Consider the following 15,255-nt stretch of genomic DNA (forward strand, 5'->3'; position numbering starts at 1 on the left):
GATGTGCTGGGGGAAAAAAGCTCCCTCTCTCTCTGCAGACCCATTTGCACCGCACTCTCTCAGATGTGACAGGAGAGTGGGGAGTCAGTCTCACATCCAATAACAAAGTACAAAAAGCCACAGCGGTTTCTCAGACAGGGTGAGGGATCTTGGGAGAGTTTTAGGCTGGCTTTGGGAACTCAAAGATTAAGAGAGAGAGAGAGAGAGAGGCCTGTGATTGGTCTGTCTAAGTGAGAAAAAGCTTTGACGTGTTATGTGCATTTGATTGACAGGTCAAACAGGCGAGCCAGAGGGTAGGGGGCAGACTAGGACACGGCCAGACCAGACCAGACGTGACGCTATGAGACGAGACGCGCAGATAGAGGATGAACAGAAGGAAACTTCGGCCGGTAGGCTGCTGTTCTTTTCATCTTCTAAATGTCTGGCAGAAAAGTGACCTTGCTTTTCTCCTAAGGTTATATTTTCCACTCTAGGCAGTTGGTGCTCCAACACTTAACGGATATTACATTTAAATGAGGATGAATGGTTATAATCTTACGCCATAAAATGCAGCTTTATACTTTTTTTTCTCAGCACGACCAGCAAAAAAGACTTAAATAAATGCCCCTGCTGCTATATATATATATATAAAAAACAAAATCAAAAAGTGCAAACAAAACTCCCCTAAGACTCTTAGTGTGAGGCAGGGTTGATTTTCACACAGCCTTGCTACTCAACGGTCTGCCTGTGACTTCTGTACAGCAGCGAGAGTCCCCAGGTCTCCGTGTACGGTGGTTCTGGGGTCGCGGAGCAGGGTTAGACACAGTTGTGAGAAAAGACTGCGGCTGGCTGGGAATCAAGAGTTGATAACCAGGTCTTAATCTCTGAGAGAGTAGCGCGCCGTCGTTTCAGCTGCGTACCGGGGTACGGGCTTAGGGGCCACTGTACAGGGAGACAAGGCCTATCGTTTTTCAGTTTTCTCTTCCTTAAGTAGAAAGAGAGAGGGAGGGGGAGAGAGAGGGAGAGAGCGAGCGGAAGACAAAGAAAAAAGAAGGGGAAAAAAACTATGCGGCCTGGGTCATTATTGGCTTTTGTCCAATCAGATGGTTCCAATTTGCTTGTAAATGCTGTTGGACATGGCTATAGCTCTGAAAAGCAGGGTTTATCAGACTACGGGGGATACTTGTCCCAGTTCAGATGAACTGTTCATCGCTGTTTGGGGAGTGCAGAGCGGACGAGAGGGAGGGGGTAATGATAACTTTTCCAGATCTAGGTTAAACAGTATGTGCGCACTTTAAGACATTTTTTGAGGACACACTGCTTAAAAGATAGATACCATTACAGACAGTAAGTACACAAACCATCCCTTCAGTAAGTTTTCAATACCTTCTGTGCAATCAAGCATTTACTGCATATCTGAACCTGAGATATTTCCATGCAGGATCATAACCGACATTTTCTTCTAGAACTGTCCAGGTATTTCTAATTTTAATTAAGAAAGGAGAACAATGGAAGCTATCCTGTGCCAACCAATAACTCAAACTTTCCAACAAATATTTAACGAGAACCAGTTAAAGTTGTGTTAAGACTTGTGCAAGTTTATTTTATTTAGCTTGGTTAAGTACCTTGCTTGGGGGCATGTCAGTGGGTCCTGGGATTTGAACCCCCAAGTATCTGGGTACTTCCCTAATTCCCATATGCTCCACATGAGGAACTGGTGGTAGAAATGCTTGCATACTCACTTTTTACAAGACCCATAGTCAGCACAACGACTCAGTGGCACCCGAATTACGCAGCTGGAGAAGGCCACGAACAGGGAGTGATGGTCTTTGTCCAGCTCCAATCCCAGAATCCTCCTGTCCTCTCCACGTACGTTGCACCTTGGGGAAACGGCGAGAATGCTCAGTCAGCCGTAATGGAGATTTCAAACTTCTTTTTTACACAAGTCATTCCTGAATGCTTTTGATCTAGTTGTAGTGTTGCTGTAGTTATTGACAAAACCCTTGAGAACAATTAGGCCTTTATAATCTCTCTCCCCTCCCCTCCTTCTCCTTCAGGATAGAGAATGCAATGTGAAAACAACTGTTTTTTTTCTCCCCCTCTATTTCTCTCCATGGGGATGATTTTGTTTATAACGAAATGAGGCTTACTTTGATGGGTTGTATACTTCGATATCTTCCAGAAGTAGTGTGCTGTAGGAAGCGTTTGGGTGAGTACTGGCTAGAATTTTCAGAACCCTGCCGTTTTCAGAACCCAAGAACAAGACGGTGTGGTTCTTATAGGGTCCTGCAGAGGTGTCCACTGCTAACTGGGTCAACTTGAACCTAGACACAGGAAACATCTTTTTTAATACACACACACACAGATATATATTCACACATATACATACATACACACACAGATACGTAACAACAGCCAAGAAAAAAATGAAATGACCAACACGAAAAAAAAAGAAGCAAAAAAACCCTAAAACTATGTGAAAGTCTATTTGTCCTTGAGCTCCATCTGTTTGTTGTATTTCTCTAGGGAGACCAAAGCAGATTTGATGGAGAGAGAGAAAGAGAGAGAGAGAGAGAGAGAGAGAGAGAAAGAAAGAGTGTAAACAGCAGGCCTGTTACATGTTGTTCAAACAATCTGCCACTTGTCAGAATGACTGCGATGAATTCTTTCAGGCTGTAGGGTCTTTTTTTTTTCTTATTTATTCCATTTTGTTGATATACGGCGATTTGTTCTGGGAACAAACAAACACCGCAGTCTACACGCGATTTATGTAGCCAGTTGGGAAGACCATCAACTGTTCTTGCTCTGTTCAACATCTTATATATACATATATGTTTGTGTGTGTGTGTGTGTGTGTGTGTGTGTGTGTGTGTATATATATATATATATATATATATATATATGCAGATGGCAGTTACATACAAATGTAGGTAAATGGGTCTCAAAAAAGACACATCAAGCAGGCGTCTCTGCACCTCTCTCAGGTGGGAGACTGTCCCAAATGGAGGAGGTATAGCCTAGTATTGCTCCGTCATGGGCAGGTTCATAGCTTCCTCACAAGCACTTGTCAGAGAGAAAACCAGAAGCCTCAACACCCCCCCCCCCCCCCCCGCACCAAAAGTCTTTGCTCCACTTATCAAAAATCCCCCTCTACTTCTAACAAACGTGCTTCAAGAGATATATGGATGAGCGTCTACTGTTTGCGAGACCATTGTAAACTACGGCACATTTTAAGGTGTCATAATTACAGAAAAACAGGTTATGGACCAGGAGATGGAGCTGATGGGAGAAGCGGGAATGCCGGTCTGGGGTGAGGCGTACCTGCTGTTGGTGCGGGTGAAGCAGGGGCGGTCGTTGACGGACGGCACTGCCTCATCCATCAGCGGGTAAGATTTGATGAAAGTCAGCATCTCGTCGGGAAAGGTGGTGGAGGACTTGTAGGCCGCGGCGGGTCCGTCGCCTGCACAGGAACCAGGCCTGTGTAGACAGGTTAGAGCCTTATCTGTGTGAAATTCTCTGGAACGCTTTTAAGAACTTTCACTGCGGCAAATCTCACCATTTTTTTTCCTAAATAAAAGCCTTAGCCATTCTCCCCCCTTTTTTTGTAACTAATGGATCCCACACTGAGAAGAGAGTTCGTGTAAAGAGTGTCTCATGCATTAACAGTGGTGTGTGTGTGAGTATTTGTGTGAGTGTGTGTTTGTGTGTGTGTGTGTGTGTGTGTGTTTGGGAAGGGGGGGGGGGCAATGATGAATGTCTCTCGCTTAGTCCTAGACAAAATACACTGTAAAGCTGTATGTTCTCACGCCGTGGTAATCTCACCTGGGTTTGGGCACTTGCTCCTCAGGCACTGGTGTCCATGCCAACTCGCTGTTTCTCTGCTCTTTGAATTTCCCGTTGAACACCTTCTCGATGTCGTCCATATAGAACGCACACACTGCCGAGCCGGTGATGCTGAGAACGCAACAGAACACGCACATCAACACACACAAGTGTGTGATACCCAGAGATCGTCAACACAAAGAAATGAACGAGGTCAGTTTGATTTGGCCGTATACCAAATGGATAATTTCACACCCTGATCGAGCCACTGTGAGCAAAAAAGCTAATGTTCTAACAGTGTAAGAAAAGACTTAGATTGCAGCGTGTGAAGTTTTGTGCTGCTTAATGGTGATTCAAAGCAATTTTTTTTTTCACTGTTCGTTGTATTTGTGTTTACCCGTTCTAATATTCCCCTGTACGGACAAAAAGGAATCCATTTGAGCAGGGTCCAAACACTTCCTTCTAATCAACAACCAAGTTTACACTACCTCGCTATAGCTAAAAACCCTAAAATCCCCCAAAATGCTTGTGTACTTCACCAGTTACACAACGTGCAGCATCTCTCCCAAACTGACTGTAAACTACGAAGTGTAAAAAAATGTGAAGATCCAATTCAAATTACTAGCCCTGAAGTAGTCCTGACAGGCCCCGTAGCATTTCTTCACAGTCAAGTCTCCTTGCTGCAAACCTCCCCTGGCAGCTCCACGCCTCCTGGTCTCATAGTCTGGGTCTTAACTGTGTGTTAATTGTGCTCATCATGTGTTTGGGTTTGTCATAAAACCCGGGTTAAAAGCACCAGTTGTGTCGTTACAGGTTTTTACCTTCGCAAAGGTCAAGAGGACCAAACACAAAGTTGCGGCTGTGGATGGCACAAAGGCTCTTTTCAGTGTTTAGAGACTCGCCTTGATTTGATAAGTAGTTGTGCTGTGCGTCTCACTGATGCCATGTTAATGTGAATGTGAAAGCTAATGGGGTAAATCTGTCGAGATTTGATCTGTGAGAAGGTTCTACTGACCTGTTGGCCTGTGTGGTAAACACGCCCAGCACGGCCGGCCTGTGATTAATCTGGATCACGTTGGTCAGAGACTGAAGCACGTCGAAGTAAAAGAAGGAGTCTCCCGGGACCGAGCAGTTGAGTCGCGCCTTCAGGAACGACGTCCAGTAGCGCTCTAGAACCCTCGGAGAACCGCCGTTGTCGTTCTTGCAGACGCGTGCCACTCTGGAAAACACCACCTGCAGATGGAAGAAAAGGGGAGATTTGATTCCAGGTGTCCGCAGTTTAATCCAGTTTCCTGACTTGGAAGATTTCACCGACTCACTTTGCCAAGAGTGGTGTATTCCACAGCGATTTCACTGAAGAAAAAATAGACGTAGTTCCCGTACTCGATGGCATGGAGAAAATGAGGTTCTGGGAAAAAAAAAAAAAAAAAAATCCAAAGGAAAAACATTACTAATTCAGACTGAGCAGACGAAGAGTCTGATATGGTTATTATTATTACTACTGCTACTATTATTATTGTTAATTTCATGTTACTAATAAATCTGAAATATTCATTCATAGGATGGTAGTGAAAGAGTAACATGATTCATAACCAACCTCTAAGCCACTTTGAGTCATATTTCACAGTACGAAGGACTGGACTACTTTCCCCCAAACTTCTGTAAATCACCGCATCACTTGCCAAGAAATCCGTCATAGTGGCAGAATAAAAATCTCCACCTGAATGATCAAACCATAAAAAAGGTACATTTATCAAACTGTCACAGAGAAGTACACATTTCACAGCTACTACTACTCTTTCTTTCTTTCTTTTTTTTTTTTCTCTTCATGTGACTCCAGACTCTTTGACCCTCCTGTGCGTGACGGTATTACAATAAGAGCAGCTGAACTTTGTGGAAATGTCATTGGAAAATTGGCTAGATTAAGGCAGGTATTATGTTTCTCCCTGCGCGACCTCTGCCAACTCACCGGCGAAGAGGCCAACGTTGGACTGGCGTGACTCGAAAGGACACCGTGCCTGTCCCACCACCTCCTCTCCATCCTGCTCCAACGTGGACATCTGACAAAAAACCCCCCAAAAAAACAGACATCTGTCATTACACAAACCGGTCACCAGCAATAATATCCACATACTCACCCCTCAGTAACAGATACACAAAACAATATTCAGAATTAACAAATTTTGTTGCCTAGTTACACAGATTGGATTGAAGTGTAAAACCTCATCTGACACAATGAACGTAAGTTCCGAGGCGGATCAGAGGGAGCAGCAGGACGTGCTTGGGAAAGTGTCTGCACGCAGGCGTGAACTGCAGCCAGCGCGACGTCTGTCGCAGCTTTCCATGGAGGCTTATTGGTGCAAAGAGACAATACTGCCACTTTCCGCCTGAGACAAACAATCTGTCAACCTCAAGCCCAGTTAACATCCGGAACTGGCGCTGAGAAGACGCCGACAACGACCGGCGTTTGGGTTTCGCACCATGACCAGACCACCAGCTGCTGCGCTGGGTCCAAAACAACTCCAATTATAGGCCGGAGGGCTGGTTTAAGAGCTATCGTTTTTCACGGAAAATGCACCCCGAGCAATATGAAAACACAGGGAAGAGGGGCAGTGGAAGATGGGCTGCACAGTAGGAATCGCACTTCCCTGGCCCAGCCTGCCTCTTGTTTTCCTCAGGCGGCCTTCGACTCTGCTTTTCAAAAGAGGTATAGCGTGAGGGGTATTCACTCAGGATCGAGAGAGGTGGGGGAAGGAAAGAAAAAAAAAAAAAAATCATAAATCGATTTTTTCCTCAAGGAGTCTACAGCGGAAAAGTGAAGACCCTGTGTCTTGGTTACCGTAGTCCCTCTTGACTTCTCATTCATTTGTCAGATTTACAGACCGCAGGACTTGGGCTGCTTTTCAACAGAATCGCAGGAGAAAAAAAAAAAAGATGACGTCAGCTGTACAGTTGTAAAACTTTTAAAACACCTTTACTTCTGCAAGAGCTTTAAGTACCAGACCAAGACACTGCAACGTTTTCCAGACAATTGTTTTTTTTCCAGACTTTGGCACAATGTATGTAGTTCATCACTACACTATTTGTGCAATACAGTCTCCAGGTCTCAACTGAAGCTTTCATTACTACTTCATCACTGAAGTGAGACATGTCCCAGTATTCATCATACTGGAATAGTACTGGAATAAGAGCAGAAGTTGGAGCAAAAGACATAGTAACATCCTGAGCATAAACAGGTATAAACAGGTGTAAATATTTGGTCACGTTTCCCTGGATATACGCAAGAAAAAAAAATTACACACACACACACAAACATATATACATACAAGTATATATATATATATATGTGTGTGTGTGTGTATATATATATATATGTATATATATATATATATATATATATATATATATATATATATATATATATATATATATATATAATTTGAAGAGAAAAAAGGCTCCATACCTTGTAGTTGCGGCAGGTGGGGTTAAAGGCATTTGTGCCGCAAGCAAAGAGGGTCTCATCGTTCCGAGGCACCAGTACTTTGATGTAGTTGTAGCATTCATCCTGTCAGAGGCAACAGACAGACTTTAAGACATATAGCTAATGACTAGCTGCTAGCTTACATGCTAACTAGCCGCTAGTTCAGATGTTGACTAACTGCCAATTTAGACGCTGACTAGGAAGAGGTGTAACCCAGCATTGCTTCAAGCACTCGACAGGGATAAAAATCGACTCTCACAAAGCTAGAGCAGCTCCCTCAAAAAAAGATAAGCCTTTGCTCTACTTATCAAAATCCCCCTTCTACTTCCAACAAACCTTTAAAGTGCTTCGCGAGATATATGGATGAGCGTCTATTGTTTGTGATGAGACCATCCTAAAGTACAGCACATCTAGACGTGTGCTGTAGTTTAGACTCTAGTTTAGCTGTTGAGTCGCATTAACAAACAGATGCTTTTTTTTTTTAAATGCTTTTGCTATAAACATAATCCTTCTACTGTGCTCTGTAGCCCTCTGAACAGATACTGTAATGTCACAGTTAAATCTTTGTGTATAAAAGTGTTGACTGTGTGTGTGTGTCTTTGGGTACAGACATTTCCTATCTTCGCTAAGCAATCTGTGCTATCGCGGTTCTGCTCTCAGAAAGGGACAGGCAAGGAGGAGATGAAAGGGAGAAACAGGGGAGGAAGGCAAGAGAGGAGTATATACTCACGCTGTTTTTACCCCTCACAGTGCACTTCTCCACATCCTTTGTCTTCCATGTTAATTTCTGTGACACACACACAGAACCAAGTGTCAGCACACACACACAACTCATCTTCATTCAAGAGCTGTTGTAACAGCGCGAAAAAAAAAAAAAGAGGAAAGGACAAAACAAAAAGAAAGTCATTTACTTCAATAGACCCTTGCAGGTAGCAAACAAACTCTCTAGGTGGTGAGCCAACAATTCAAATAAGCCTTAGAGTACAGGGAGGTGGTGTGACGGTGAGGTGCACTGTATCTGAACTGTGCTGGGGGGAAAAAAAAAAAAAAATCAGAAGTCATAGTGCCACGGTCTCTGGAATCCTCAGCTGAACAAGTGTTTCCAGTGCCTCTTCATTATCTTTTTGGCGGTAAACTTCAGTTGGAGTGAGAACAAGAGAGAAATAAAAAAGCGGAGAGAGAGAGAGAGAGAGTGTGTGTGTGAGAGAGAGAGAGTGTGAGAGAGAGAGAGAAGAGAGAGAGAGAGAGAGAGAGAGAAAGAGAGACCAGAGAGCTAACGAGCTGGTACGATCCTGACTAGGCAGTGGGAAAATGCCATTAGGACCAAGCGCTGGGGATAGTTCTGATTGGCTCAGCCTTCATAGAGAAAACCAGTCTCATCAGTTCTTTACAATTATTGAGCATGCTGCTCAAAAAACAAAAACAAAAACAAAGAAACGGAAAAAACCCCCCAAAAAAATAAAACAAAAGAAATCTAGCACCACAAACACACAAACCCTCAGTACCAGCCCCCCAGTCCCTGGATCATCATTATTGAGATGTTACTGACACTCAAGCTTCAGGAGTAATCAGAAGAACGCTGCCCGCTAGCATGCCCAGAGAGGCACCACAGAACACGGGCGCGATTCTCTCCTACGCTGTAGCTCTTGTGCGGCGTCTTTGAGCTGAGCTATTCAAGCTGACTGACTGCAAGTGTTCTTTATTTGTTAAATCCTTCTGTAATTAAACACGTGATATCTTAATGTCATTTCTTCTGAGAAATACATGCATGAAAGACAGTGACATTTAAGCACAGCATTACGTAATACAATGTCAACTCTAAAATAAATATATATATTTTTTCCTTTTCCTCTCTGTTTGGAATGTCCAATTATTTGGGATCTTGCTGCCTTCCAGCCTCACACGGCTGTACCCTAAGCTGAGGTAGTAAGACAGGGGTTTACTCCAGCTGTCTCTGACATGTGTGAAACCAGGCATTGCTTCTCTCCCCCCCCACAGTGAGAGCTGAGCAGCATTGTCAAATGACATGACTCGCCTGAAGAAGACGGTTTATTCGCTAAAACCTACAAAACTGCCTTGATGCCTGACCAACAGCCGCTGGTGATGAGGAGCATGAGAAAGAGAGAGAGAGAGAGAGAGGGGGATTCTGGCCATCACATCACCCCAGGAAACGCAGCCAATCGCGATCCCTCGGTAACCCAACCGCGTTCGGCAAGTTAAAGCGATTGTAAATCCCCCTCTTTGTGGAGTCAGAATGTTAATTTTAGAAAGTCAAATAACAACTCCACAGTACATTATTACGACAGTATGATTAATGCCATTCTGTCGCTCGAGTGCGCAGAGATGATAATAATTAGCAATTGGAAGTCTTAACTGGATCATTTTTGTCTTAATGGAGAAATTACCAGCATGAAGAAGTAATAGACACAACATTGCCGGAACAGAACCCCAGCAAGCGACCAAAGACTGATAACTTTTGCCTTATCCCCCGCCCCCAATATTTCAAAAATTAAGCCAAGTCAATGAAGCAAGTCGATAACTGATTCAGAACAACTGAGGAGGACTGAAGACTCTATTCGTGTCATGTAGGCATCACAAGCGGTGTTTCTGCTGCCTGGTACTTGTTGAGCTGAAGTGGTTGCATGTTCATCTCTCTTCATAATGTATAGAAGTGCAATTGAAAATTGACTGGGTTTTATTGGACACTGGAGAGGTTTTTTTTTTTGTTTCTTTACCTGTTGAGGAACTATCTGGTCAGACGCCACGCTGAGATTGATGGCGAACACGTGATCTCTGCAGCACGCGCACACACACACACACACACACACACACACACACACACAGAGAAAGAGAGAGACAGACAGGATTTATTTCCTCTGGTTGTAGAGAACAAATTCATCTCTTCACTCTGATTATTTCTTTAGATCAGAGAGGGAAGAGAGAGACAGTGAGAAAGTGAGAGAGAGAGAGGGAAGAGGGAGACAGTGAGAAAGTGAGAGAGAGAGAGAAAGAGAGAGGCTTGACTTTGGAAGGCCACAGCTGCATTCCTTCTCACTGAATCCAGAGCTTACATGACGTGACTGCTCAGTCAAAAGTGAACTCTACCTGTAGGCCCCCCAAAATTATTAAAGACGTCCAAACTCAGCATTTGGAGGCACAAACTACACTTGAATTGATTTTTTTTTCTCTCAAAACAATGAAGTATTGTGGTGTTAGGGCTCAGTCGGAGCTGCGCGGTCTGTCGGAGGTTAACGGTCTGAGAGGCAGGTCTGACCTGGCTGCGATGTACAACATGTGGTTTATCCGGAGCATTCTCTGGAAGTCCAGGCCCAGCCGCTCTGTGTCGTTGTCAAGCGTGAGGCCCTGGAAACTGGGGTACAAGTGGGAGTCTGAGGAAGAGAGAACATCGCAACTTAATCATTTCTTCCTCCTTCTATTATCTCCTACTCTTTTAGCTCCACCCCCCTCCCCGCCCAAAAAAAACCCAACAACAACAAGGACAACAATATAAACTGGTTGTTTTCAACAGAACTCAGAGGCACTTTGACTTGGCATCAGGTGTTCAGAACTGAGAATTCGAGTGTGTTTTGCGGATTATAATTTAACAGCAGCTTGAGTGATGACTATATTTGGTTCAGTAGCTTGGTGTTGAGTCAGAGGGGACAGGATTACAAGTCCTGAAGAGTCAAGAGAGGTTGAGCTGAAAGACCATTTTCTTGTCTAGACTGTAGTCAGTGACATTCACCATACAAATCAATGGAAAATTCCAGCAAACCAAATTCAACTTTCTTTCGTTCTTTCTTTTTTTTTGGTATTCTGCATAATGAGCAAACAATAAATGCAAAATATTACCGTAGGGATCTCTGCATGTGTCGCAGAAGATCAATTATCATTTGACGTAGTTATAAAACTGTCATAACTCTTCTGGCAGACTGCCAAGCAGTGAAGCACAGAAGGGATTCAAACTAACCCAACTGAACGACTGAGCTCAGTGGACTCAAACAAACAGCCGTTCAGATAAGAATGTGAATAAAAGACTTAAACAGATGTTTAAAAAAAAAAAACTGTCAAAGACAGTCAAGACAGTCTCTCTCCATGACAGACTGAGTTTTCAACTGATCACAGTAAGATTTCCCCCTTAAATACCCCCACCCCTCCACCCCCTGTCATTTCCATAACATTGAGCAACAAGCACTATCCCTTGGAAAAAAAAATGAGTGCACAAATATCCTATTGAATGTGTGTGCGTGGGTGTGTGTGCACAAGCCAAAGTCACGTGACGCGAAGAAAGCAGAAACTCTGACTAGCGTGGCGTTTCTGTGTTCCCGGTGCACAGTAGCTCCTTAAGAACGTGCTTTATTAGAGAGTCAGGCCGACGTCCCATGACTGCTGAGGGAACCAGCACCACGGGACACTGCGCTAATTGTGTAATCTGCCCAGCTGAGGACATGGCATCCAAAAAAACCCCAAACCCACAGCCCTCTCCCCCCCCACCCCGCGAAAGAGCGGGCGCAGCTAACGTTTGGGACGTGAGTAAAAGGAGTGAGGGGGAAAAAGAACGCACAGAACCACAGTAAAATGGCGAAACGGCAAAAAAATCTCCTGTATCTATAGCAGCGGTTACAGAGCTCAGCGCTTTTCTTTTTCTTTTCTTTTCTTTACTTTACTTTTCTTTTCTTTTCTTTTCTTAAGGGGTCTATTCATTATCTGAATTCTCCATCTGCAAATGCATCCTTTATCCACACCATAGCACGGCATGAATGAGGGAAAAGTAACGCGGACAGACTGGGTGCTGCTATTCCCGCTGTTACACACTTAATTAAACCCTCCTCATTTTCTCGGGCCTTGTTTTTTAGGACTGTGCCAAATTAAAAAAAAAAAAAAAAATTCTAATCCGTGAGCTCCACCAATTAAAGTCAGCGTGGGGTGGGTGGACACTTTTTTTTTTTTTTCTTTGCTTGGGTCAGGATATTAGCTGGCAAAATGGCCACCCTGCAGGGTTCTTTTCATACCTTCACTTATAGAGACAGGTGACAAATCACCCTCGTTAAATCTTTGATCTATCAGCCCTGCTAGTTCTTCCAAAGGTTATGTATCTGTTATAGATCCATTAGCGACGAGTGGTGGTGTTCTGGTCATCTGATATTAATTACGGTTTTGAAATGATGCCGCTAAGCTTCCAAGTTGCCACGGCCACAGTGACACATTCTCCACCTGTTAGCAGAAGTCTCTGTCAAGAATGGTTTGGAGGTCTGTCTCCATAATTGGGACAGAATGGAAGGCATTTTTTAATTAAACGTCCACAAATTAGATCAGCATTAATGTGAAAATTAACATGCAACGACGAACACGCTTCACCTGTGTTTGTCAAGCAAGTACCTTGTTATTTCATTGTTAAATTTTTAGTGCGTTATAATTGAGTCAGCGTAAGTGCCATACATTTGGCATGTAATTACTCTTAGCTGGCAGTTGCACTTGTAGCCTTGAATTTGCTTTTTTCTGTTTTAATTTTGCTTTGATTTAAGTTGAAGCTCTTCTCATGCGCTTTCTAGTTGAGAGTTTAAATGCATTACAAATGACTTTGTTGTGACTGTCTCTCAGGCAGGCAAGGCTGTTACTCACGTTCACTCCCAACAATGCTGATTGGTTCCAGGTCCTGTGGGAAGGGCGTGGCTCCAGTAGACACTTGCAGGATGCAGATGGTAAGAGCCAGGGCCACTGCCAGGAGGGGGCGGAGCCCCAACAAAGGCATCATTGCAGCAAAGCTTCTAGCAATCCTTTAGCCAGACAGCATGACCAATCACAGACGACCCTACGCCTGAGACAGGGGAGAGAATGAACGGACATTAATTTATATAGCCCCTCAGAGATGCATGCACACACGCACACACACACAAGCATACACACACACACACACACACACACATTTTTTCATAAGCATTTTTCATTCTTGGCTGCATATTGAAAGTGATATCAAAAATATACTACGAGAATAGTTACTGCATTGATTTAAAAAAAACGAAAAAAAGAATAAGAAAAGAAAATTCAAGCTGCCTTCTGGTGCGTTTTATTGAGAGTTAATGCCTCACTGAAGCTGACAGGGATCAAATTGATTTATTTCATGAATACAAAATTCTTGGACCGAGCGGTTGCTCCCGGTCCAACAGTGTCGAGGCTGAGGAATCTTCCACCGCTGTGCCTGGGAATTAAACGCTTCTCTACGGCACGCTGCGTCGTTTGTCTAATCCAGCTGCTGCACGGGGAACCTGTGCTAAAGCCATTAACAAACAACGTACTGCCTGTCCTTCTCTCTTAGGGAGGTTGAAACCAGGCAGCGGCTGTTGGTTTGGGGTGTTGTTCAAGATGAGGGCGCTTTGTTTTTGTTTTTTTGGGGTTTGGGGGTGTCCAGTAGGCAATTTGTTGGGGGATGAAGGGGGAATGCTATCCCCCTTGTTGGCAAAATGACCAAAATGCATCCCCCTCGTTAACCGGCCATCCCCTTATACACTCTTATAGAGTACCGCCAGTGTCCACAGGGCCATACCCCCTGTTAAAAAAAAATAACGAATCACCAAATGGGTATGTCTAGTGATTTCAGATTTGTGTGTGTGAAGCGGAGTGTGTGTTGATAAACCATGTTGTTGTGGAGTGATTATCCAGACAGATTAGCTGGAGGTTGTGCATGACCTTGTCTTTTTATTCCTTGTGTATTAGCGGCTGAGGGGCGTCGTGATCTTTTTCAAACTGTACTGTGACTTACTGCGATTTGACAGGTAGCCCAGGAGGGAGGAGCTACTGCTATGGGCCGATAGTAATTCACGAATGATGATGGTTGTGGTGATACTGAGCTGTGTGTGTGTGTGTGTGTGTGTGTGTGTCTGTCTAATGATCCTGACCAGACAGCTGCTCAGTTTCCTGCCGTTGAGAAACAAAGTGCTATGTCTGAGGGTTCAGAGCACGTCTGTTAAAGTGCTCTAGTCTGAGCCAGACAATTTTAGAGATTGTTTCGGGTGCCTAATTTCCGTAAAATGTTCAGGGGAAGGGCCAGTGTCCTGCCTAGGGACACGCCCGAGTCTTTTTAGGGGTTGGTGTTCGGCACTTGAATCTATGGAATTTCATATGTTTGTTGAAGTTTTGTGAACTTTTACATGGTACAGGTAAAAACAGAGGCTTGGTTTTAGTTGCCATTAACTTCAGAGCAGTTCCAGATTTGATGTGAGCTCGTTCGGAGTACTGCTAAGTCCAAAGTGTCAAAGTTTGAGGTCTGTGTTGCCAAGCAGCCGTCATCACCACATCTGAATTATTAGCAGACAGTTGCAGCTGCCTTTGTTATGCTGGAGGGTCACTGACGCCCTCGTAAATTCTGGGGATTAAAAATAAATAAATAAACAAAGAAAAGGAGAGGGCTATTGTCTCCTCTGTGCTGTTAATGAATTAACAGAGGACAGCTCTATCAGCGTTTTTTTTTTTTTGTTTTTTTTTTTGGTGCAGAGGTGCTTTCCTTATAGAGAGTGGCTGGCAGAAGATGCGGTTCAGAAAGACAGACTCTCTGGTTTGGGTGGGTGGCTTTTGATTGGATCCTTAGGACACTGTATTAAGCTCCATCACCTTCCTGGGTAAGTATATGAAAAACAGCATTTAGAGATTCAATTAGCTAATCCACTGGCTTGGGTCCTCTCAGTGTCTCGTATGTCTTTAAAAGGGTTGTGCTCTCCTTGTCTAAGCCTGGAGCATAGCCAGCTTCATCAGGGAGTGAGGGGGTAGCACTTTCTGGAATCATCCGCATTTGCTTGGAGTAAATGCTGATCAAACCACACTCGTATTCTAGCCTTAAAGCTCACAATGCTAGCAGAAACTGTAGCAGTTGTGAAAATGGCAGGAAAAGTCCTCTTTAAATTTCTCCTATACACCTTGGGGAGATCAGACAATGATGAGGAATTTCAGGACTGAAAGCAGTAGGACGGTGTGTTAAG

The 15,255-nt window shown here is 43.9% G+C and overlaps 1 protein-coding gene across 1 annotated transcript in view; it reads right to left on the reverse strand.

The window, feature by feature from the left end:
* Positions 1 to 13,037, reverse strand: part of sema6cb (semaphorin 6Cb) — a 31,952-nt gene extending 18,915 nt beyond the window's left edge. Inside the window, exons 1-13 of the mRNA XM_030784115.1 lie at positions 12,905 to 13,037; positions 10,557 to 10,671; positions 10,018 to 10,075; positions 8,013 to 8,069; positions 7,265 to 7,366; positions 5,771 to 5,861; positions 5,399 to 5,521; positions 5,121 to 5,209; positions 4,817 to 5,034; positions 3,802 to 3,933; positions 3,301 to 3,456; positions 2,130 to 2,303; positions 1,722 to 1,859 (exon numbers count right to left, since the gene is read on the reverse strand). Coding sequence (XP_030639975.1) covers positions 1,722 to 1,859; positions 2,130 to 2,303; positions 3,301 to 3,456; positions 3,802 to 3,933; positions 4,817 to 5,034; positions 5,121 to 5,209; positions 5,399 to 5,521; positions 5,771 to 5,861; positions 7,265 to 7,366; positions 8,013 to 8,069; positions 10,018 to 10,075; positions 10,557 to 10,671; positions 12,905 to 13,037 — 1,586 coding nt within the window. The remainder of the gene's footprint in view (positions 1 to 1,721; positions 1,860 to 2,129; positions 2,304 to 3,300; positions 3,457 to 3,801; positions 3,934 to 4,816; positions 5,035 to 5,120; positions 5,210 to 5,398; positions 5,522 to 5,770; positions 5,862 to 7,264; positions 7,367 to 8,012; positions 8,070 to 10,017; positions 10,076 to 10,556; positions 10,672 to 12,904) is intronic.
* Between the last annotated feature and the right edge of the window lie 2,218 nt (positions 13,038 to 15,255).

The sequence above is a fragment of the Chanos chanos genome, chromosome 9, assembly GCF_902362185.1.
Source record: "Chanos chanos chromosome 9, fChaCha1.1, whole genome shotgun sequence".
NCBI lineage: Eukaryota > Metazoa > Chordata > Actinopteri > Gonorynchiformes > Chanidae > Chanos > Chanos chanos.